Here is a 23040-nt window from a genome sequence, read left to right on the forward strand (position 1 = left end):
ATAGCTGTAGAGTAATTCAGAGCAATCTTGTGAATCCTTCACATGGTTTGCCCCAGTGGCATCATTTCACAAAGCTGTGAAACAATATAACAACCAGTATATTGGTATTGATAACAATATACCAATATTATTCAGATTCCCCCAGGTTTTTTTTTTTTTTTAGATTTCATTATTTATGCATATAAGAAACGAGGTATAGGCCAGATGTGCGGGAGGGTGAGAGGATTCACCAGAGGCAAAGTGGGGAGCAGAACAGGCAGACTGAAATACACTGCTGAGGGGAGCAGCAGGCAAGATAGGAGAGGTCTGCCCCTCCATGTGGGTTGCTTCCTGGCTGGCTGGGAATCCTGGCACTGCGGAGGATGCGGACAGCTTCACAGCGCTGTGCTCAACCACCTGTGCCACCGGGGAGGCCCAGATTCCCCCAGTTTTACTGGTATTAATTTGTGTATGTTTAGTTATATACCATCATATCATCTGTAGGTTTGTCTATCATCATGTTCATGGCATCAAACAGTGGCATCACAGTACACATCCCTCATGTTGCTCTTTTTTAAATACACCCCCCTATCTCTTACCCTCTCCTTGCCCCCATCCCTACTTCATCCTTAACACCTGGCAACCACAAATTTGTTTTCCATTTCTAAAATTTTGTCATTTTAAGAGTGTTACATAAATGGAATTATACTGTTGTAGCTTTTTAAGGTGGACTTTTTTCACTCAACATAATCCCCCAGATTTCATCCAAGTTGTCAGATATATCAGTGGTTATTCCTTTTTGTTGTTGAGTGGTATTCCTTGGTATGGATGCACCATAGTTTAACCACTCATATGTTGAAGAAGGACATCTGAACTATTTCCAGGTTTTAGCTGTTACAAATGTAGATGCAGTAAACATTTAAGGTTTTTGTGTGAACATTTTTTTTTCCAGGAGATAAATGCCAAGAGCATCCAGAATTTATTTTTTAAGAAAAATTTTGAAGACCAAAATTATTAACTCAGAATAGATATTGAGGCTAGTTGTGAAATCTTCTGTTTTCAGCCTTTCCTCTGAAGCCAAAAAAAAGAAACCAGACTTCCTGACTGAGAAATTCATGTTTGTGTGCTTTTTGGTAGGAGTTTGCCACCAAAGACAATTTACTATGCACTGTAAAAACAAAAATACAAGAACTTACGTATAAATAAGAAATAAATAAAAAGATAATTGCAAAATTTATTAATGGGCACAGTCTGCTATTAACTGACAGATGCAGCTGATCCATAGTCTTCATATTTTTAGGTTGGTTTGTCTTTCTGATTGCAACAATGATAAGTCATTTTGAAAACCTAAAATGCATAATTATTTGAAGAATAAGGTTACAAGCCTAATAACAAGAAATGTGTATCGTTAAGATTTTTGGTGTATTTCCTTCTATATGCATACAATACTCATTTAATAAAATTGGTATTAGGCTATATGTATAGTTTAGTATCCTAATTAAATTTTAAAATTTCTTAACATTTATATATCCTTATTTGTGAACCTTTGTTTTTTTCCCCTTATTTTTATTTATTTTTTTTTTAATTTTTTTTTAAGATTTATTTATTTATTTATACAAGCACTGGGTATAGCCAGAAGTGTGGGAAGGTGAGAGAATTCACCAGAGCCAGAGCGGGGAGCAGAGCAGGCAGAAGGATCGAAGTACACTGCTGAGGGGAGCAGCGGGCAGCAGGAGAGGTCTGCACGCCATGTGGGACCCTCCTCCAGTGGCCGGGGAGCAGCCGGGGATCGAACCAGCGCTGCAGAGGCTGTGGGCAGCTTCGCAACCCAGTGCTCAACCGCTGCGCCACCGGGGAGGCCCGTTTTTTCCCCTTATTTTTATATTGATGAAATAGTGTTAGGGATTTTGATTGTCAATGCATACATATAAAAATTTCTCAGGAGTAGTATTTTAATTGGAAAATTTTAAAATTTAATATTGCTGTTTAATGGACATTTTAAATTGTTTTTCTTGTTTTCTCAAGATATGCTGTCATAGCATTTGGATGTGCTAGCTGTCCAAAATTAACTTGTGGACGAGAAGGCTGCGGAACAGAATTTTGCTACCACTGTAAACAGATTTGGCACCCCAACCAGACCTGTGATGCTGCTCGGCAAGAAAGAGCCCAGAGTTTACGTCTGAGAACTATTCGTTCTTCATCTATTAGTTATAGTCAAGAGTCTGGAGCAGCAGGTATTTATATCTGACATTTTCTAGTAAAATATTTGACACACACACAATTATTTTAATTTAACAAATATGCAATATTCAGTTGATTTTATCCTCTGTACTTTCTTTAATTTTCAGAAGTATTTTATGTTAGCATTTCTGTCCCAAAAGCACTCATTCTTTCCTATGGAGAAAAACAGTATTGAGATTGAAAAGATTTTATTGTCAAAGAACAAAAAGGGAAGTATCATGGTGATTAATACAACTTATGACCAAACATGGTCCAGAAAGTTTTTTACAAAGGCTTTAATGCAAAGCCTACCAATATCTTTAATAAATGACTAATTTTTAATATATCATTTTGAGATTATGTATAATTCTGTAAATATCACAGAATTGCAGATTTCAAATGGTACTTATTCTTGAAATACTCTTCATGTACATGTATTATGAAATAAGTTTTTATTTAAGATTTCTCACCAATTCCGGAGTCAAGGATTCAAAATTGTACATTAGCTGGGAGGACACTAAGAACTTTGAAGTATTTTTTTTTTAAAGATTTATTTATGCATACAAGAACTGGTGTGTAGACAAGAGGTGCAAGGGGTGAGAAGATTCACCAGAGGGAGTGGGGAGCAGAACAGCCAGATCTACTTAAATACACTGTTGAGGGGAGCAGCGAGTGTGGCAGGAGAGGTCTACTACACCATGTGGGTTGCTCCCTGGTCAGCCGGGGATTGAACTCATGCTGCGGTGGCTGGAGATAGCTTGACAGCACTGTCTTTAACCTCTGTGCCTCCAGGGAGGCCCCTGAAGTATTTTCATTAGGAATTTAAATTTTTCCTGGGGATTGGTACATAAGCAGAGTATGCATCTCAAAAATTTTAAGAATTAAAAGCAAATTTCTGAACCTCCTCCCATTCTTTGAATAAAAATTCAATAAAGGGGCCTCTCCTGTGGCGCAGTGGGTTGAGTGCAGCACTGTGAAGCTGTCCACAGCCTCTGCAGCTCTGGTTCGATTCCCGGTCGGCCAGGGATATTCCCACATGGAGTGGCAGACCTCTCCTGCTTCACCAGCTGCTCCCCTCAGCAGTGTATTTCATCAGTCTGCCTGTTCTGCTCCCTGCTCTGTCTCTGGTAAATCCTCTCACCCTCCTGTGCCTGTAGCCTGTACCCCAGTTCTTGTATAAAAATAAATCTTAAAAAAAAAATTCAATAAATATTTCACATGCATAGAATTTTCATTGTATATCACACTTTAGTCGTTTTAAGGAAAATAATTTCTCACTGATTATGAAAGGGAAAAACTTGGAAAAATAAAAACTTATTAAGAAAGTAATTTATTTTCTTACAAGCACTGACTGTATTGAGATAGTCATATATTTTATGCTACCAGAAAAAGCTCTTATTCGACTTTTAAAGTTGAATTTAAAATTAGACATTTATAATTAAATACACTTTAAATTCAGCATTAAATATTTTACATATACATGGATTTTGAAGTTTCTATTTACTGAAGATTTGGGGTGAAACTCAGTGGTATTGATAATTTGTAGGTGTGGGTCCAAAAACAAACCAGAAAAGACCTGAATATTCCCTTATTCCCCAAGGAGTGAGCTATAGCCATTGAGTAGTCCACTTGGAAATGATACTCCTCTAAGTGGAGATATAGTTATTGGGTACAGAATAGAAATATAGTGTCTGTAGTGGACTTTGGAATCAGACTGTCTGGATTCAAATCCAAATTCCTTCACTTAATCTCATGTAGCCCTGTTCAAGTTACTTCATCTGAAAATGAAGATAACTAATAATACTTATGTCGATATGGTTTAAACATATGCTGGTTCATAAGTGCTATGGCTATAGGAGGAAGGGCGACACCTGGTAGAAATTTGCATATATCTGGACCATCACTTTTTTAAAAATGACTGAGTTTGTTTTGTTAATATTTTTAAATAAATATCATAGTATAGTCATCCAAATGAATGTAGTCACCATGGGGTATGTATGTTTATTTCAGTAGTGCTACCCTGGAGTGCCTTATTGGTCACAACCCTTACATCCTGATACCGTCACTTAAATTATCCCTTTAATGTCGATTTGATTTCTGGAAATTTCAGAAAGTTCCTGTGTAGCTGAGCCTAACAATTATAGTATCATACCAAGTTGAATCACTGGTTTGGGATGAATCCAAAGTTAAGATGTGACTGATCATGAGAATGATTTTTATGTATATGTGTGTATATATATGTGTGTATAATATATACAAACACACACACATATAAAGCTTTCAAAGTAATTATGAATGGAAAATTTCTCAATTCAAGCCAAATATTGGCATTGTTGGAATAAATGTTACCTCCCATGATGATTATTTTAAAAATTAAACTTCTTTTGCAATTTTTCCATGTGCATTTAAAAACCTTACAGTTCTGAAAATTTAAAGTACATACACTTTTACCGACAATGCTCCAAAAAAATCAAAACTTTCAGGAGAAATATGGGATAATTTCCTTTCATAATACCTGCTATTCCAAATATCTTGATATTTTTTGTCTTTTAACACATTGAAAAATTTATCTCATTTTTCATTATATTACTTAGTATAATAGTAATTAGTTGGCTTTGCCTAATTAGTTGCCTGGAGATAAATAAATGTGCTCAGTTATATGGTACATTTAATAACTTATATTACCATGTTTATTTTTGTCTGTATGACAGCATTGTATCTACATAAGACTCATAGCTACTAGGGAGTTTATCCACTTGAAATTGCATCTTAAATGAGTGACATATTTTTTCATTTCTGTTACTCTATTTCTCCCCTTATGAAAAATATACTTAATTGGCTCCCCATCCTTACTTCAAACTATTATATCCTAATAGACAATCACAGTTAACATTATGTTGTAAGTCCTTACAGGTAGCCTATGTGTGGAAGGGTGTGGATAAAACAGATTTGGAAACACTGTTTCCACATTATGGTGTATTTTGAGAGATGACATCATTATAAAAGCACAATATTTTTTTTTTCTAATTTAGTGGTTTAAGGAAAAGGGACAAAGCAGACAACAGCCTTTTGTAGATAAATAGACAGGAAGTGAAAATGAAACAGTTACGGGTATATATAAAGACATCAAAAAATACATTGCCTTTGGTGTTAATTCTCTAACATCTAATCTTAGCATATTGAAAGACTGAGAATATATGGGGATGTCACCTTCAGTTTGATCTGAAAGTTGCATGCACCAGAGCCAAAGCCTGAGTTTCTTTACTCCATCCACAAAATGGTTTATTTCTTGCATATACTCTGCAATGAGGAGGTTTATCAATTAGCATGCCACTTTTGCAGATAGTAGTATTAGCATTCTTTAATTCGATGTGGTAGATGTTATATCAACTATAAAAGCCTGCTTTCCTCATTTATGGCCCCGTGTTAAAAAAATCTTTAATGCAGACTTTATGTTCTTTGGATCATTTTTAAATCATCACTTACTGATATTTTTAATTTTTATATTCTAGTAATTATCGTTTGTCTTGGTCTGCCTGAATAGAGTTATCAGTTTGCTCAAAATTGTTTGATGCATTAAGACACTAAAAGTGAGCATTGACCATTTGTTAAGTTAGTGCTTAGAAGAAGCGCTAAGGAATCCTGAATTCATTGCTCAAACACAGGTAAAATTTGACCATAAAACTTTTAGAAAGGAAAATAGAATATAACTTAATGTTTATAATGTAAGAAATTGGAACAAATACTTGAATTCAGTGACTTGCGCTATAAATATCTTCCTAATCTCTGTGTATATAGATGGCTAATAATAACATTAAAATTATCATGGGTTGGTATTTAAACCGATGCCAAAGTTCAAAATAGTTTTATAATTTGAGATAACAGTCTGTGCAAGTGATTCCTAAAGTTCTGAATCACTTATTTTAACTTGATACCTTTGTATGTTGTAACCATATTACTGTGTAATAAACATTTGAATAAATAAACAGAACCAAGATAACTAATTTAAAAAGTCATGAGCATAACCAAATATGGTTGCTTTAATTCTGAAACTACTTTCCATCATTTATTAAGTGTTTATAACCATATAACCCTTCCTTGGCCACTTACCTCGTCCCTTTTATACCGGGTGCTGATTCATTGCAAGACCCATCTGTTTGTTTTATGAGCTAAAATACAAGGGAAAGGGCTGCGTTTCTAAAAATGTCTGTAATTGTTATTTTTAGTGCATATAGTCAATGTTAGTTAGAAAAAAGCAAACTCATAGTCCTTTGTATATAGTGCTTTAGATCAATATCAAATTGTCACTTCGTGTTCGTGTGTATTCACTAGAGGAATAGTATGCAGAATATCTACATTTTAAGTAGATGGTTAAACAAATTCTAGAAAATGATGTGCCACTCAGAGAAGACAGCTTTGGGATTAGAGACAGATTTTGCATAGTTCACAATTTATCTTGTCCTTGGTTCCCTTTTCTCTTTGTTTCCATTCTTTTGCTACTGTTTTTAAGAATTGTTTATGATTTGGAGTTTTAATGTAAAATATGTCCCCTTTCTAGAAGGGTAGAGAAAATGCATTTATATATACTGAAAGTAGCAGGCTACAGCTATCAGACTATATGATTTTTTTTGGCAGTGCTACAATTGATAATAATAATTGAAATAGTTGTTTTTAGATTAGTTTTATATATTAAACAGGTCTCTATTTTCCTAATAGCTGATGATATAAAGCCATGTCCACGATGTGCTGCTTATATAATAAAGATGAATGATGGGAGCTGTAATCACATGACATGTGCAGTCTGTGGTTGTGAATTTTGTTGGTTATGTATGAAAGAAATCTCAGATTTACATTATCTAAGGTAAGCTTATAGAAGAAGCCATTTATACTTAAATGTAATTTTATAAGACAAGAATTTTTTGTGAAAAAAGTATTATCCTAAACATTTAAAAATTTGAGATTAATGAGATACTTACTTAAAGGAATCTGTTTTCTTCTATTTTAGTTACATAAATTTAAAAGCAACTAAATTATTGTGCTAATTATTTATTCAATTAAATATTCAAAACAGAAAATGAAGATTTGTTTTTGTTAAACTAGAAGCTATTATCTAGTACCCTGTGTAATTATACTGGGTCGTAAATATTTCCACTTAATTTTAATGTTTCCACTTCATTACTTTAGGCCACTGTTAGTTTATGACATAATAATTATGTGGCTAAAATAGATAAAAATAAGCATGTTTTGGATTCATTTACTGCTCACAAACTAATGCGGTATTGTGAGGCTAATCAAAAACTAGCGATAAACATTTAACCTGAATCACAGTTATTAATCTCCTTTAAAAGTAATTTGTGGTAGTTCTTACCTTGATCTTTCTGTTTTTAATGAAATCAGAACTCAAAAGAAAAAAGCCTCATTCAAGTGTGAGAAATCTTTTATTGTTTTAATGTAGTTTAGTAATTTGTTGTTAGGGTGTTTTATAGCAGTTACTTTACATTATAATTTTTTCCATTAGTCCATCAGGATGTACTTTTTGGGGGAAGAAACCCTGGAGCCGAAAGAAGAAAATATTGTGGCAGCTGGGAACTCTTGTTGGTGCTCCTGTAGGAATTGCTTTAATAGCCGGCATTGCTATCCCTGCAATGATTATTGGCATTCCTGTATATGTGGGACGTAAGGTAAAATGCAACTTTATCTTATTTAAAAGTCTTTAGGTCAAGGATCAAAGATTTGTGCTTTGTTTTTATTTGTTTTGAAAGACAAAGGTCAGTTTTAGTATCTTCAGTATAAATCAATAATTTTTTTCATAACATAATAAATATTGTTAGTGTCTGGCAAAATTTTGTATGCATAAAAAGACTTGCTTTAAAATATCTGAATTAGAAAACTCACTACATTTGCATTACAAACCAACTAAGTATAGAGTATTGAAGGATATTTTTCTTTTTTTTTTTTTAATTTTCTAGAGGCATGTCTTATTTATTTATTTATTATTTGTTTGTTTGGTTTATACATGCACTGGGTACAGTCAGAAGCGCGGGAGGGTGAGAGAATTTACCAGAGCCAGAGTGGGGAGCAGAGCAGGCAGAAGGACCGAAGTACACTGCTGAGGGGAGCAGCGGGCGGCAGGAGAGGTCTGCTCGCCATGTGGGACCCTACTCCGGTGGCCGAGGAGCAGCCGGGGATCGAACTGGCTGCAGAGGCTGCAGGCAGCTTCGCAACCCAGCGCTCAACCGCTGCGCCACCGGGGAGGCCCTGAAGGATATTTTTCTTATGGGTATATCCTTGTAAAATTGGTTCTATAAAAAGTTAATAGCTTAATAACACATACCATCAAGCAAAGACTAGTCAGCTCCTGAATTATTTCCAGCAAAACAAGGCCAATCCTCTCCTATATAACAGACAATATTTTTTATAATCAGATAAATAACAACATAATACTTTTTTTGAAAACTAGCTTTGAGACCAAGGACAAACATAAATATTGTAAGCCAAATATTTCAGAAGATTTTAAAAACGAAACTGAACTAGCTTAAAGTCCCAGAGTAGCTGATTATAATTTCTCATGTAGTTACCAAACAAGATTTTGCTGAAAGCAAAATGGCTTATTTTGATACTTACAAAAGGAAAAAAGAGACTTATTCAGCACATACCTACAAATAATTCAGAGGAGAGACTGTTTACCTCTTTGTTCAAGTCTTAGGTGCTGTTACATGTCTCCTTTTTTTAAATATTTATTTATGCATACAATAACTGGGGTATAGGGCCTCCCCTGGTGGCACAGACGGTTGAGTGTAGCGCTGTGAAGCTGTCCGCAGCCTCTGCTGTTCTATCCCGGCCGGCCAGTGAGGGTCCCGTATGGCATGGCAGACCTCTCCTGTCTCGCCCGCTGCTCCCCTCAGCAGTGTATTTCAGTCAGTCTGCCTGTTCTGTTCCCCGCTCTGTCTCTGGTGAATCCTCTCACCTTCCCGTGAATCTGGCCTGTACCCTGGTTCTTGTGTAAATAAATAAATAAAAATCTTTAAAAAAAAAAACAACTGGGGTATAGGCCAGAGGTGTGGGGGGTGAGAGGATTCACCAGAGACAGAACAGGGAACAGAACAGGCAAATTGACTGAGATACACTGCTGAGGGGAGCACCGAGCGAGTCAGAAGAGGTCTGGTGCGCCATGTGGGTACCTCCCTGGCTGGGGATCAAACTCATGCTGCAGTGGCTGTGCTGCAGTGGCTGTAGATAGCTTCATAGGTTGCATCTTAACCCCTTGCACAACCAGGGAGGCTCTACAAGACTCCTTTTTTCAAACATGTGCCATGTACCATTGATTAGGGGTCCATACTAGCCCAGGAACACCTGTTAAATTCATATAGAACCTAAAAACTGAGTCTTCATTTATACTAATGAATAGAAAATGTGGTGAATGTAATAAAAAAATTAAGTTGAACTAGCAAAGTGAAGTAATACGATCACAATGAACATTGGTGCTTGACACTGCACAATATTCTGGAGGATTTGCTTCATTCAGTCTGTACCTAAACCTTTTCACTGTTAATCTGTCCCACAAGATTCATTGTACTTTACAGCCTTAAAAATAACCACATAATAATAAGTTAGTTTATTATAGCTCATCTGTAATATTGCTTGAAGTCAAGTTACTGAATTTTACCCATACACTTTTGACTCTGTTTTGAATCTGTCTTAGAGAGGAAGATGTGCTTTAGTACCTTCAGCTCTTTGAAACCATGAGAATAAAGATACTGAGCTATTACCCAAAGTTCATGTAATACCTCACAAGCCACATTCATAGTGAAATTAAGTTCTTTTTGTTAATACCAATACTATGATCTGAGGCCTACAGCAAGGGAGGGCAAACATAGGGGAGGGTCAAAACAGGGGAGAGAAGAGTGCAAGGGACTGTGATGACTGTTCCTGGATGATGTGGGTGAGAGATTTATGGGGCTTGCACCTGAGGGGAGAAATCAAATGCTGTACAAAAATGAACAACAGTGTAAGTAAATAAAAAAGTTTAATCAATTAAAAAAATCTGTACTATGAAAAAAGATGTCTTGTTGGTCCTTTCTCTCTCTTCCTTACTTTGACCTGTAAATGAACCAAGATCCTGAGTCATTTGAAACTATTTTTCTTCACAAAAGGAAACCTGAGGGAAAAAAAATGATTGTTAGTTATCTTTGCTTATTAGTACTGCTTTTTAAGGTTGATTTTTTAAGTTTTTGAAAACCTCCCCTAGGAGCCAGTTTTTACCATTTAGAGATACTTGTATAGAAGGAAACTGTGGAATGCTTAATTTCTTAGAAGTACTATTAGTCAGTCTTCTAGCTTATAACTATGTTGAAAATATTTCCTCCTTTGTTCAAAACATACTATTCTTGAATAAAATTATAAAGACTGCTATTACTTAAGACTTTGAAAAGAGTGTATTTTCAAATACAAAGTAAAATCTTACTATATCATATCTTATAAGAAAATTACTAATAAAGAACAAATTATTTGCAAGACTATGGTTTAAGAACAATAATTCATTTATCTTCCCCCAATAATTAAGAATAGAAATACCATATAATCCAGCTTTTCCTCTGGTTGGTATTTATCCAAAGAATGTCAAAATACTTATTTGAAGAGATATATATACCCATGTAATTTCATTCATATGTAGTAGATGATGAACAAAATGAACAAATAAAACAAAAACAGATTCTTAGACTGCATGAACAAAATTTTGTTTACCAGAAAGAAAGGGAGATGTGGTGTGAACAAACTGGGTTAAAGCAGAGTTGTATAGTGATGAATGGAAACTAGATTTCTGGTAACATGCATGATATATATATATATGTACAGGCTGTACACCTGAAACCTATATAATGTTATAAACCAGTGTTATTTTTTTTTCATTGCAGTAGCTTATTTTTCTTTTTTTAATATTTATGATTTTTTAAAATTTTTAACAATATTTGCTTCCCCCCACCCCCTCAGATTGAGTCCCCATAGAATTTCCTTTCGCAAGGCACCCATGCACCATCACCACAGTCCCCTGTGCTCCTCCCTCCCTCCCATCCCTCTCCCTCTTCCTTCCCTGCAGTATGTCTCTGATTTATAATTGTCTGTTTTTGCTTTGTTGTGTTTTATACTGTTGCTATTTTTTTTATATTACTGATGTCTTATTTGGTTCCCCTATATTCCTGCTATAAGTGGAAACATCTGATATTTTTCTTTTTCCTTCTGGCTTATTTCACTGAGCATAATTCCTTCTAGCTCCATCCATGTTGCTGCGAATGGCATGAGTTTATCTTTTTTGATTGCTGAATACTACTCCATTGTGTATATATACCACATTTTCTTGATCCAGTCATCTATTTTTGGGCATTTGGGTTGTTTCCAGGTTTTACCTATTAGAAATAGTGCTGCAATAACCATAGGTGTACAGGTGCTCTTTTGAATCAGTGTTTTTGTGTCCTTTGGATAGATCCCTAGTAGTGGAATTGCCAGATAGTGTGGAAGCTCTATTTTTAGTAGACTGAGGAACCTCCAGACAACTTTCCACAGTGGCTGGACCAGTTTGCACTCCCACCAGCAATGTGGGAGAGTTCCTTTTCACTGCATCTTCACCAACATTTGTTGTTGCTTGTTTTTTTGATATGTGCCATTCTTACTGGTGTAAGGTGGGATCTCAGTGTGTAAACCAATGTTATTTTAGTAGACAAATCATCACAGTAAAAAGATATGTTTATGTTGAATTAGGACACAACTATGAACTTATAAGTTATAATTTCTAGCAATGTAGTTCTATTTCTTTTAAGTTAAATATGTATTTTCTCTTTAATCACCACCCCCATTTTTATTTTTAATTATAGATTCATAATCGATATGAAGGCAAGGATGTTTCCAAGCACAAAAGGAATTTGGCAATAGCTGGTGGTGTAACATTGTCTGTAATTGTCTCTCCAGTTGTAGCAGCAGTAACTGTAGGTAAGAATATGCATAAAAATACTTATAACCTCAATTTTTTATAGAACTAGAGTTTTATGGAATGATTTTTTTAAGTAATTTTTTTTAAGATTTATTTATTTATGCATACAAGAGCTGGGGTAAAGGCCAGAGGTGTGGGGGGTGAGACAATTCACCAGAGACAGAGGGGAAGAGAATAGGCAGATCAACCAAAGTACACTGCTGAGGGGAGCAGCAGGCGAGTCAGGAGAGGTCTGCTGCGCCATGTGGGTTGCTCCCTGACTGGCTGGGGATCGAACTCGTGCTGCAGTGGCTGTGGATAGCTTCATAGATTGCATCTTAACCCCTTGTGCCACCAGGGAGGTCCTTTATGGAACAATTTTAAAAAACAAAGAGCATTACATTGTTGATAATTGAATTATATTTTTATTTAAGAACAACTTAACCTGATCCTATGGAAAGTATTGAAGACTCAAGAACCTAACTGCAGGATAGTAAATTGTTAGTGGCTTATTCCTCTTATTTCCCCAAATACAGTTTAAAGTCCTAACACTTAAAAAGAAAAAAGTCAACACCTTTTTCTCCCCTTATGTATGTTACCTTTTTGAAAAGCTGTGGCTGTGAATTTGCTTGTGTCCCTTAACAACTGGACAAATCCACTTTTGGCAAGGGTTGCAAAACCCTGGTCTTACATACCTTCCTTTGCGAAGACTGGCTATAACTCATACTTCTGTGATTTAATTTTTATTTCTAATGATTCTTTTTTAGGTATTGGTGTCCCTATTATGTTAGCTTATGTCTATGGTGTTGTTCCAATTTCTCTCTGTCGAAGTGGAGGTTGTGGAGTCTCAGCAGGTAACGGAAAAGGAGTCAGGATTGAATTTGATGATGAAAATGACATAAATGTTGGTGGAACTAACACAGCTGTAGGTAAGTCCTTTGAGTGAAGGAAAAAAATATACTTAATAGTATTAGTATATACTAATAGTTTAAGTGGGGGAAGGCTGCAGATAACATTTAAGTCAGAGTTTCCATTGACTTCAGTCAGTGAAATGAATTGCCAAGGAAAGGTATGTGGGTGAAAGAGGCTTGAGAAGTTCTGGGTTTCTAACCTCCACTAGAAATATTTCTTAGAAATTTTAAACTTTTAATCCTAAATTTTGCATAAAACATTACAAATTGGTAGGAAAAGGATATAAAAAGAAATGCAGTTCACTTTAAAAGAAGAAATATATGGCCAATGGATAGAAGATATTTTCAGCCTACTGTTATTCAAAGAAATATAAATTAGCATAATAATTGGAGAATGAAAACACCTACATGGACTTCCAGTGGGAATATAAGTTACTGACTTTTAAAAAATGTGCAAGTGTTGTATTCCAGCAATGCTTGTTATCAGAATTTATCTTAGGGATATAAATCATGCAAATGTGCAAAAACAGTATCTATATTCTAATCTCCCATTTTCCCTTGAACTCACTTCAGTCAGATTTTAATCCATACCATTCCCAAATTTCATTTCTTACGATTCACTAGAGCAGAGTCACCAGTGCTGTGTCACCAAATATACAGTGCTCAGTTCTCGGTCTTCACCTAATATATAGGTACACCTGACATGGTAGACTGTGCCCTCCTTAAAGTGGCATCTTGACTTGTCTTCTAGACAAATCTCACCTCATCTACTGGCCACTACTTCTCAGTCATCTTGATTGGTTTGGTTTCCTCTCCTAGCCATAAATTTTAGAGTTTCCCAGAGCTCAGTTCTTACACTTAATTTATTTATTAATTTATTTATACTCACTCTCTAGGTAACCTCATCTGTTAAATAATATATAGTGATCACTCCTTTCATGTCTAGTCTTGAACTCTTCTCAAGACTCCACACATGTACATCTAACTCACCTCTTTAATTTGTACTTGAATGTCTTGCAAGTACTGCAAGCCTAATATGTCTGTAACTAAATTCTTCACTCCAGATGCTGTTATTCTCTCAGTCATCTTCACCTTGGTAACATCCATCCTTGCTCTTGTTTGAGCCCCAAACTTTCACTTACAGTGATAACCCAGTTTCTCCTTATTCCATCTAATCCCATCCGCAAATTCTGCTTCTTTCAATATATCACCATAATGCAAATCATTTCTTAACCCTTCTTCATTGCTATTCCATCCTTCAGGTTACTAGCCTCTTCCAGTATTGTAAAAGCCTTTTAATTGATCCATTAATTTCTCAGCTATAATGTAGCCATAGAGAGACTTCTAAAACATAAATCAGACCATGTCTTTCTGACTCGGGCTTCTAACAGTATTGGAGGAAAAATCCACAGTCCTTATCATGACCTATAAAGCCCTCCCTTCATATGATCTATCCCCAGCTGTGTCCCAGAAATCATCTCATCAGTCTTTTATTTTATACCACCCCTCAATGTTTCCAAGATGCCAAGCACATTCCCATTTCTAGGCTTTTAAATTTGCAGTTCCCTCTGTCTGGAATGCTTTCCCCACAGATAATTTCATGTTTCATGCCTTTGCTTCCTTTGACTATCAGAGACCTTCCCCAAGCACACCTGATATATTAGGCATATATACACTCTTCAGCACACTCACTGGCTTTTACTCCTCTTTCCTGTGCTTTATTTTTCTCATAGCATTTATTACCATATGATTTATTGTTCTCCCAACTAGAATGTAAGTTTCTTGAGGATAAGATGTGTCTCTCCATTCTGCAAGGGAGGAGGAAGGAGTAGGATAAAAACAGGGATGGGAAGAGCACAAAGGACTATGGTGATGGTGCATGGGTGAATTGGTGGTGGGAATTTCACAGGGACTACACCTCAGAGGAGAAAGCAAATATTGTACAAAAATGAAGAATGATGTAAAAAATATATAAAATAAAATAAGATAATCACAGGGGGAAAAAATATATCTCTGATTCACAAAGCTCAAGTGCTTAGAACAGTGTTGGAACTATCATGTAATTTTCCTCCAAAGTTAGCTAAATTGTTCAACAATCAGGTTCTTTATAGAATTCCTAAATCTTGTGGATGTTTTAAAAAGTAGTGTTCATTTCAACTTGAGGGACACTCCCCATCCAGCTTTACTCTTTGAATTATTTTTCTTTACTTTTACCCTATAGTTATGTATGCCTCACTACAGACATCTTCACCTGTGTATCTTGTACTTCTACAAAATAAAATGTCTTATCTGAAATCATGGAGGAATACAAGAAGACAGAAGTTAATAATCGTTTAATTTAAACTAATTTCTTTGAAATATTTGCATTTAGACACAACTTCAGTAGCAGAAGCTAGACACAACCCTAGCATAGGAGAGGGAAGTGTTGGTGGTCTGACCGGCAGTTTGAGTGCAAGTGGAAGCCACATGGATCGAATAGGAGCCATTCGAGACAACCTGAGTGAAACAGCGAGCACCATGGCACTAGCTGGGGCCAGTATAACGGGAAGTCTGTCAGGAAGTACCATGGTAAACTGTTTCAATAGGTAAGAAAAATGTGCCTTGTGTTGTTTTGTTTTTGCCTTTTAGCTATAAATGGTTAAGTAGATGAGAATTTAATTAACAAAAGTTTGATTTCATATAACCCTACTATGTCAGGATTATAAACAGTAAAATTAAAAAATGAAATCTAGTGATAAATAGGGGGGTTTTACTTGTTTTAATTTTTGTTTCTCTTAAGTTATAGTGGCATATATTATGTTTTTTTAAGAGTCGAGTATTAATTTATAGAACCATTTTTAATGACCAAGATTTTTGGCTCACTAATTTGTCATGTAGAATGGTTGTGATAATTTATTCAGATTTTGGTTTTGCACTGAAAGATGGTAAGCAAATTGCCACATCCTGAGTGAGAATAATAGCATATTTATTTATTTATTTATTTTAAAGATTTATTTATTTATTTATACAAGCACTGGGTACAGTCAGAAGCACGGGAGGGTGAGAGAATTCACCAGAGCTAGAGCAGGGAGCAGAACAGGCAGACTGATGAAGTACACTGCTGAGGGGAGCAGAGGGCGGGAGGAGAGGTCTGCGCGCCATATGGGACCCTCGCCTGGCTGCTGGGGATTGAACCAGTGCTGCAGAGGCTGCGGGCAGCTTTGCAACCCAGCGCTCAACCGCTGGGCCACCGGGGAGGCCCGAGAGCATATTTAAGTTAAAATTATCTATGGTCATTTTGTGTTACTCTCTTAACTACCTTATTTGGCAGAGATCTTATTTTTTTATTTTACTTGGATAGCTGGTACTATTCAGTGTGTCACAGCAAAATTTAAATAATCAAATTTAAGAGGAAATTTTAAAAATGGTAATAGTTGTAAAATAATTCTTGTTTCTAGGGTTCTTAATTGAGTTATTTATATATACTTATTACAGTAATGCTGATAAATATAATTTTGGTTTTCATGTGATACCTCCTTCTTTAAGGTTGGAAGTACAAGCCGATGTACAGAAAGAACGGTACAGTCTGAGCGGAGAATCTGGCACAGTCAGTTTGGGAACAGTTAGTGATAATGCCAGTACCAAAGCAATGGCAGGATCCATTCTGAATTCGTACATCCCTTTGGACAAGTAAGGAAAGAATTGTTATAAAATCAGAAGTATTTTTAAAAGAATAATCCCTGTCATTAGGCAGAATTATCATGAACAATAGTTACCAACTCTTAGGTTCTCTGGAAAAAGTAAATGATGAGATGCCCAGAATAGGCAGTCCATAGAGATAGAAAGTAGCTTAGTATTTGCTAGAGGTTGTCGGGAGGGAAAAATGGGAACTGACTGCTATGCACAGGGTGTCTTTGAAGGATGATGGAAATGTTCTGAAGTTAGTGGCAACGGTTACACAACTCTGAATATACTAAAAACAACTGAGTTGTGCAGCTGAATTTTATGGTATATGAATTATATCTTAATAAAGCAGTTCGGGGGAAAAAATGGAGGCCGTAACGTAGTACCTGGAACATCATAAGCCATAAATGTAGCTGCTTCTACTTTTAATTGAAGCATTATTATAAATACCATTCTTTTATTTTAAGTAGTTTTTAAAGTAGAATGAATCCTCTGTTAATTGTTCTGGTACCTTTTATGCAAATCTTTGAATTTTTCACATAGAATCCCCTTCCCCTTGATGTTGGCTGAATCAAAATAAATAGGAAGTCAGAAATTTATTTTTGTTACTCTTATGTTCTAGAGATGGCAACAGTATGGAGGTGCAAGTGGATATTGAATCAAAGCCATCCAAATTCAGGCACAACAGTGGAAGCAGTAGTGTGGAGGATGGTAGTGCCTCCAGAAATCATCCTATTGGTTCATCCAGTGGCTTGCCTGAAGGTAAATCCAGTGCCACCAAGTGGTCCAAAGAAGCAACAGCAGGAAAGAAATCAAAAAGTGGTAAATTGAGGAAAAAGAGTAACATGAAGATAAATGAGACCAGAGAGGACATGGATGCACAGTTGTTAGAACAACAAAGCACGAATTCCAGTGAATTTGAGGCTCCATCCCTCAGTGACAGTATGCCGTCCGTGGCAGATTCTCACTCTAGTCATTTTTCTGAATTTAGTTGTTCTGACCTAGAAAGCATGAAAACTTCTTGTAGTCATGGTTCCAGTGATTATCATGCCCGCTTTGCTACTGTTAACATTCTTCCTGAGGTAGAAAACGACCGTCTGGAAAACTCCCCACATCAGTGTAGTATTTCTCTTCTTACCAAAACTGCTTCATGTTCAGAAGTTCCACAGTCGAATCATATTGCTGAAGAACCTGGTAACAGTGGAATAAAACCTAATGTTGATTCATATTTTGGTGATGCACTAAAAGAAACAAATAATAACCACTCACATCAGACAATGGAATTAAAAGTTGCAATTCAGACTGAAATTTAGGCCTATAAATGCTGCAAAATAATTACCACTGAACAACCGTGTTGGAGCTGAGTGACCTACATGTGACTACTTTTAAGTTTCAAGTTACCAGCAAATGCCGGGTTACATAATCATAATGCAGATACTTTTTCTAAGTTCAGCAAAGCATTGTGTTTCATGTGGATTTTAATTACCAAACTACGAAATGAAGGCTTTAAAAATGCATTATTGTAATGACAATAAATCGTTAGAAAATTGTTTTGTGCATTTGCCACAAAACATTGCTTGAAGCACATACTTGTATATTTAGATAGAAATTTGGCTTAATTTATAATCTCTATAAAATACTAATGCAATTCTACAGCATTCTTATGAAGAAAACTTGAGACTTAGGGCTTAGTGGTTAGTGACATTTTATTGAAACCGCTAAGGGATACTGTTTAAAGAACCTTGCAGGTTATTCTCAGTATATGATACTCTTTGTAACATTTTTTTTCATAACTGGGCATAAATTTCATTCTCTTCTTCATATGCAATGTGTATATATAAAGCTTAATGCAGCCCATTTGCTACCATTTGGATACTTAGACACTTGGAGCAAGAGTGTGGCAGTTTTTGCTCAACTTTGAAATAGAAAAATACCTAGTACTCTATATATCTTGTATATTGTTGATACCGTCTTAGCAGTGTAAAGGTAGATAAGTATACTGACAGCACCAAATAAGATGTATAAAACTGCAAAATAAAGTTCCATTAGTTTGTAAGTATTACAAAAAGTCACCTTTCACTAAGGGGAAATTTGCATCCCCTTGATTCTTGGTGCCTTTGGAATAGACTGGATTTTAAGGGCCTAGTTGTTCAAGAATTTTGCTGTGGTGTTTTTCCATAATATCCTCTCTAGCCACCTTGAATTGTTTAGAAAAATACGAGATAGAAAAACATAAATATAATAATGCTGAAAAAGTATTAGCCTACCAAAGACACACTCAGGCTTTTGTGAATAAATTTACATAACCTCAGTTTTTAACATATGGGTATCTTCTCCATTCATGAAATCAGAACATGGTGCAGAGTTTGTACCAAGTACTAAAAGGAGGGTTCCACGTATGGCTGACTTGATTTGCTTTTGCTTTTGTTTATGGGATGTGTTCAGCTGACATAAGCAGAAGTTGGCCAAAATACTGCCTTTACTGTTAAATTCCATATAATTCACTTAAATATAACAGGTTAACCTCAGTGATAGCAGTTAAAATGTTCTATCTTATGTGGTTTTATTTCAAGTATTACCATTTTGGTGCTACTGAGCATTTTCTTTTGTTAAAAAGAAAAATGCCATGGGCTGCAGTCTTCTTCCATCACTTTTCTTCACCAGGTCCAGTAATATGCTTATAACACTAGTGCCAGTTATTTTATTTGATAATGCTTATTGTGTTATTTGTATATTTGTTTGCATTCCAGTTTTGTTCAACAGTGAGTGTGTAAAAAGCATACATAAAATAAATGTAAATACTAACATATTGCTGCCTTATGGTTTGTGCATAGATTTTTGAAAGATCATATATATTCATTTTCCATGTGGTAGTTATTCATAAATATTTAACCTTTAGGATGATTCTTCATTCAGTCTAAATGAAAGCATTTGCTGAACTTCTCACTAATATGACAAATTATCCTTTCTATATGTTTAATTCCTGCCTCTCCTCCAGAAGGAAACTCTTATTCATCAACATAAATTGGCTGGAAAGTAAAGAGATTATCCTTATATTATGTAGAAATAAGTATTATAAATTCTCTTAAGAGAAAAAAAGTTCTTAAAAGATTAAGAGATTCTACACCAAAACATTAGTTTATGAAATAGAGCCATTTTTATTCAAGTTAATAGTTGTAATCAAATGTTTTCTGTTCTTAGAGCTTTATAATAAACATGCATTGTTTTTCTGTCACATAGTTAATGCCTCATGAAAATCTGTATGAACATGTTGCCTGCCATCTTGATATTTTGTAAATTATTAAAAATTAGATGGAAAGCTAACACCGCATAAAATAATACCAGATGATGGATGCTATGAAAAAGACAGGGTGGAAGATAAAGTAATTGGCATTATTGGCTAGTACTGTTTAATAAACATGAAAAACCAGAAAGATCTCTGCTTAGAGATCTGTGCAAGGATCTGTGAAGGAGGAAATACTGTAGACATACCTAGTGGATGAGCAATACAGAAAGACATCTTTTCCTAGGAAAGTTAACGGACAATTTAGACATCAATCAAAATTGTTTGATATTCCAAATTTGATCCCTCTTGTTTCTCTTGGAAAGTATTAATTTTTCTTGAGCTTTACATTTCCGTAAACACTTCAGAATAACCTTCTTGAGTTCCACCAGTTTTGATGGAATTGCTTTAAATGTAGTTACCCTTATAGAGGTATTTGACATCTACTACCAATGTTAAATTTTATTTCTCGGTATTTTTTTTGGATGTCATTTTCTACTTGTTAGTATCATCTAGATATACAACTGATTTTTGTGTGATGAATATGGGAAAATTACTCTTAATTATAGAATTCTCATTACTCTAATATTTTGTAGATTGAGGTTTCTGTGTATGTAACCATTTGTAAATATTTTAACAAATTACAGTGCTTTGAAGTGTCAAGTGCTTTCTACAAACTTAAAATAGTAATCTTCAGCACAATCCTGTGAAGAAGGCACTTCCCCAGTTTATCAGGTACTTTCCCCAGAACTGCAATAGCAGGTAAGTTGCAGGACTGGAATTCAAACTTTTGTTTCTTCAGTCTTTACATTGTATATTTCTTTTTCTGGCCCATTTGCTCTGGCTCTGACAAGTATATAGTGCTGAATAGCAGTTGTTACAGGGGGCTTGTTACTACAATATTGTTAATATAGATTATTGTTAATCTCAAAGGAAAAGTTTTCAATACTTCAACCATTTATGATGTTACCCCTCTATCAAATTTGTTAGGTTCTTTTCATATTCTTAGTGTGCCAAAATTTAACTTTAGGAAATGGTTGGGGTTTTTTTTTTGGGGGGGGGGTGGAGGAAAGGCAGCTATTTGTAAGTATAATTGTGATTTATCCTTTTAATGTGTTAATATGGTGAATTTGATCTTTCAAGTGTGAAACTAACCTGCTGGGATAAGCCTCAATATCAAAGTGTACAAGATGAGAATTAAGTCTTCAGTATTTAGTAGAAATTACTGTTTGAATGTTTTGGGGGCTTTTTTTAGTCCCTCTCCCACTCACCATCCCTTAAACCTGTTTCATCCTTCCCACCTCCCATCCCCTTGATTTCAGAGGCCTTGCTTCATTAATTTCTCCTAGTGTTTAATAAGTATTTTGCTTTGTCACCTTGTCCACTATGTAAATAGCCAATATTTGGCTTAGTCTTTCTGACTTGCTTTATTGTACATAATTCCCTTGAACACCCTAGCTATTGCAAATGCTACCAAAAAAAATTGTGGAACATAGTTTTTGAGTTGATTGTCTCATGTCTTTGGATGGATGTCCAAGAATGGGATTACTGGGTCTTAATTATTTCCACTTTTCGTTTTCGTAAGGTAAATTCATATAATCCACAACACATCAGCTTACCTTCCCACCAACAGTGTTAATAGGGCTCCTCTTTCTCTCCATCTTCAGCTCCTGTTGTTGGGTCTTTATATAGTGTGTGCCATTCTCACAGGTGTGAGATGATCTCATTGTGGATTTGACCTGCAACTCTCTTTTTAAAAGCAATGATGAACATTTTTCCATGCATTAGCCTCTGGATATGTTTGGTGAATTCTGTTTAGATCTGTTATCCATGTATTAATTGGATTATTTGGGGTTTTTTATTTTTAAATTGAGTTTTTGGTGTATTTTTGGCTATCAACCCTTTGTCGGTTGTGCAATGTATGAATAGCCTGTTCAATACAATATCTTTTTAATCAATTTTTATTTTTCTTTCGCTGTGTAAAATCTCTTTGAGGTAATCCCAGTTGTTTTTGTTTTTTATTCCATTACCCTGAAGATCTTTAAAAATATTTATTCCAGACCTTTGTAATAAGCACTTTAGTACCTTTTTCAGTACTGATTTCCATTGTGTTGACCATGAGACTACATAAAGCATCTGATAGATAAAAAGTCCACTTTATGTTGATAGCAAGTTACCTCCTTTTGCTTATACAGGTGCACACTTTTACCATCCCCTTTTATATTTTGCCGACATAATTTACCTTTTAACTCTATTTAACTTTTGTACAATTGACTGGTCATTACACTATCCTGCTATAGAATTAGTTTTCTAAGTTTGAGTATATTATTTTTCATCTTTATCCATGTAAAAGTGTTCTCATGTTGCTGATTAGCATATTTTCATTTCAGATTGAAGAACTCCTTTTAGCATTTCTTGCAAGACAGGACTAGGGGTGGTAAACTCCCTCAGATTTTATTTGTCTGGAAAAGTATTTCTCCTTCGTATCAGAAAGATAAACTTGCCAGACAGAGTGTGTTGCCTGGCATTTTCTATTTGTCAATACTTTGGATATGTCTTTCCACTCTCTAATGGCCTTCTAAGGATTTTACTGGGAAATCTACTGATAACCTTATGGGGGGTGGGGGGGGGGGAGAGTGGCTCTTTGTAGATTTTTCTCCCTGCCCCAGCTGCTTTTGTGATTCTTTGATTAAACAAATACTGAAATGACATGGATTTTATAACAGGTTTCAGGTGTACATCATTACAAATCAATTGATCCATATGTATTTCTCTCTGATTTTCAATAGTTTCATTATTAAAGGGTTTTGAAGGTATTTTTGCACTGAAACAATGGGGGTTATCTATTAGCTTCATGAATCTGATGTCTAAGTCTTTCACCACATTTGGGAAGTTTTCAGCTATTTCTTTAAATACTGTTTCTCCCTCTTCTTGTGGATCCTAATTATTCAAATATATGCTCTTTTGTTTGAATCCCATAGCTTATGCAGGCTTTATTCACTTTTTCAAAATTCATCTTT

The 23040-nt window shown here is 35.3% G+C and overlaps 1 protein-coding gene across 1 annotated transcript in view; it reads left to right on the forward strand.

Annotated features, from left to right (window-relative positions):
* Positions 1 to 18050, forward strand: part of RNF19A (ring finger protein 19A, RBR E3 ubiquitin protein ligase) — a gene marked incomplete at both ends in the record, with an annotated part of 29781 nt that extends 11731 nt beyond the window's left edge. The window contains 8 exon segments of the mRNA XM_084229142.1: positions 2005 to 2213; positions 6916 to 7060; positions 7718 to 7880; positions 12069 to 12183; positions 12931 to 13092; positions 15446 to 15659; positions 16600 to 16743; positions 17360 to 18050. Of these exon segments, the coding sequence (XP_084085268.1) occupies positions 2005 to 2213; positions 6916 to 7060; positions 7718 to 7880; positions 12069 to 12183; positions 12931 to 13092; positions 15446 to 15659; positions 16600 to 16743; positions 17360 to 18050 (1843 nt within the window).
* Between the last annotated feature and the right edge of the window lie 4990 nt (positions 18051 to 23040).

Source organism: Talpa europaea (genome assembly GCF_964194135.1).
Source record: "Talpa europaea genome assembly, chromosome: 3".
Classification (NCBI taxonomy): Eukaryota; Metazoa; Chordata; class Mammalia; order Eulipotyphla; family Talpidae; genus Talpa; species Talpa europaea.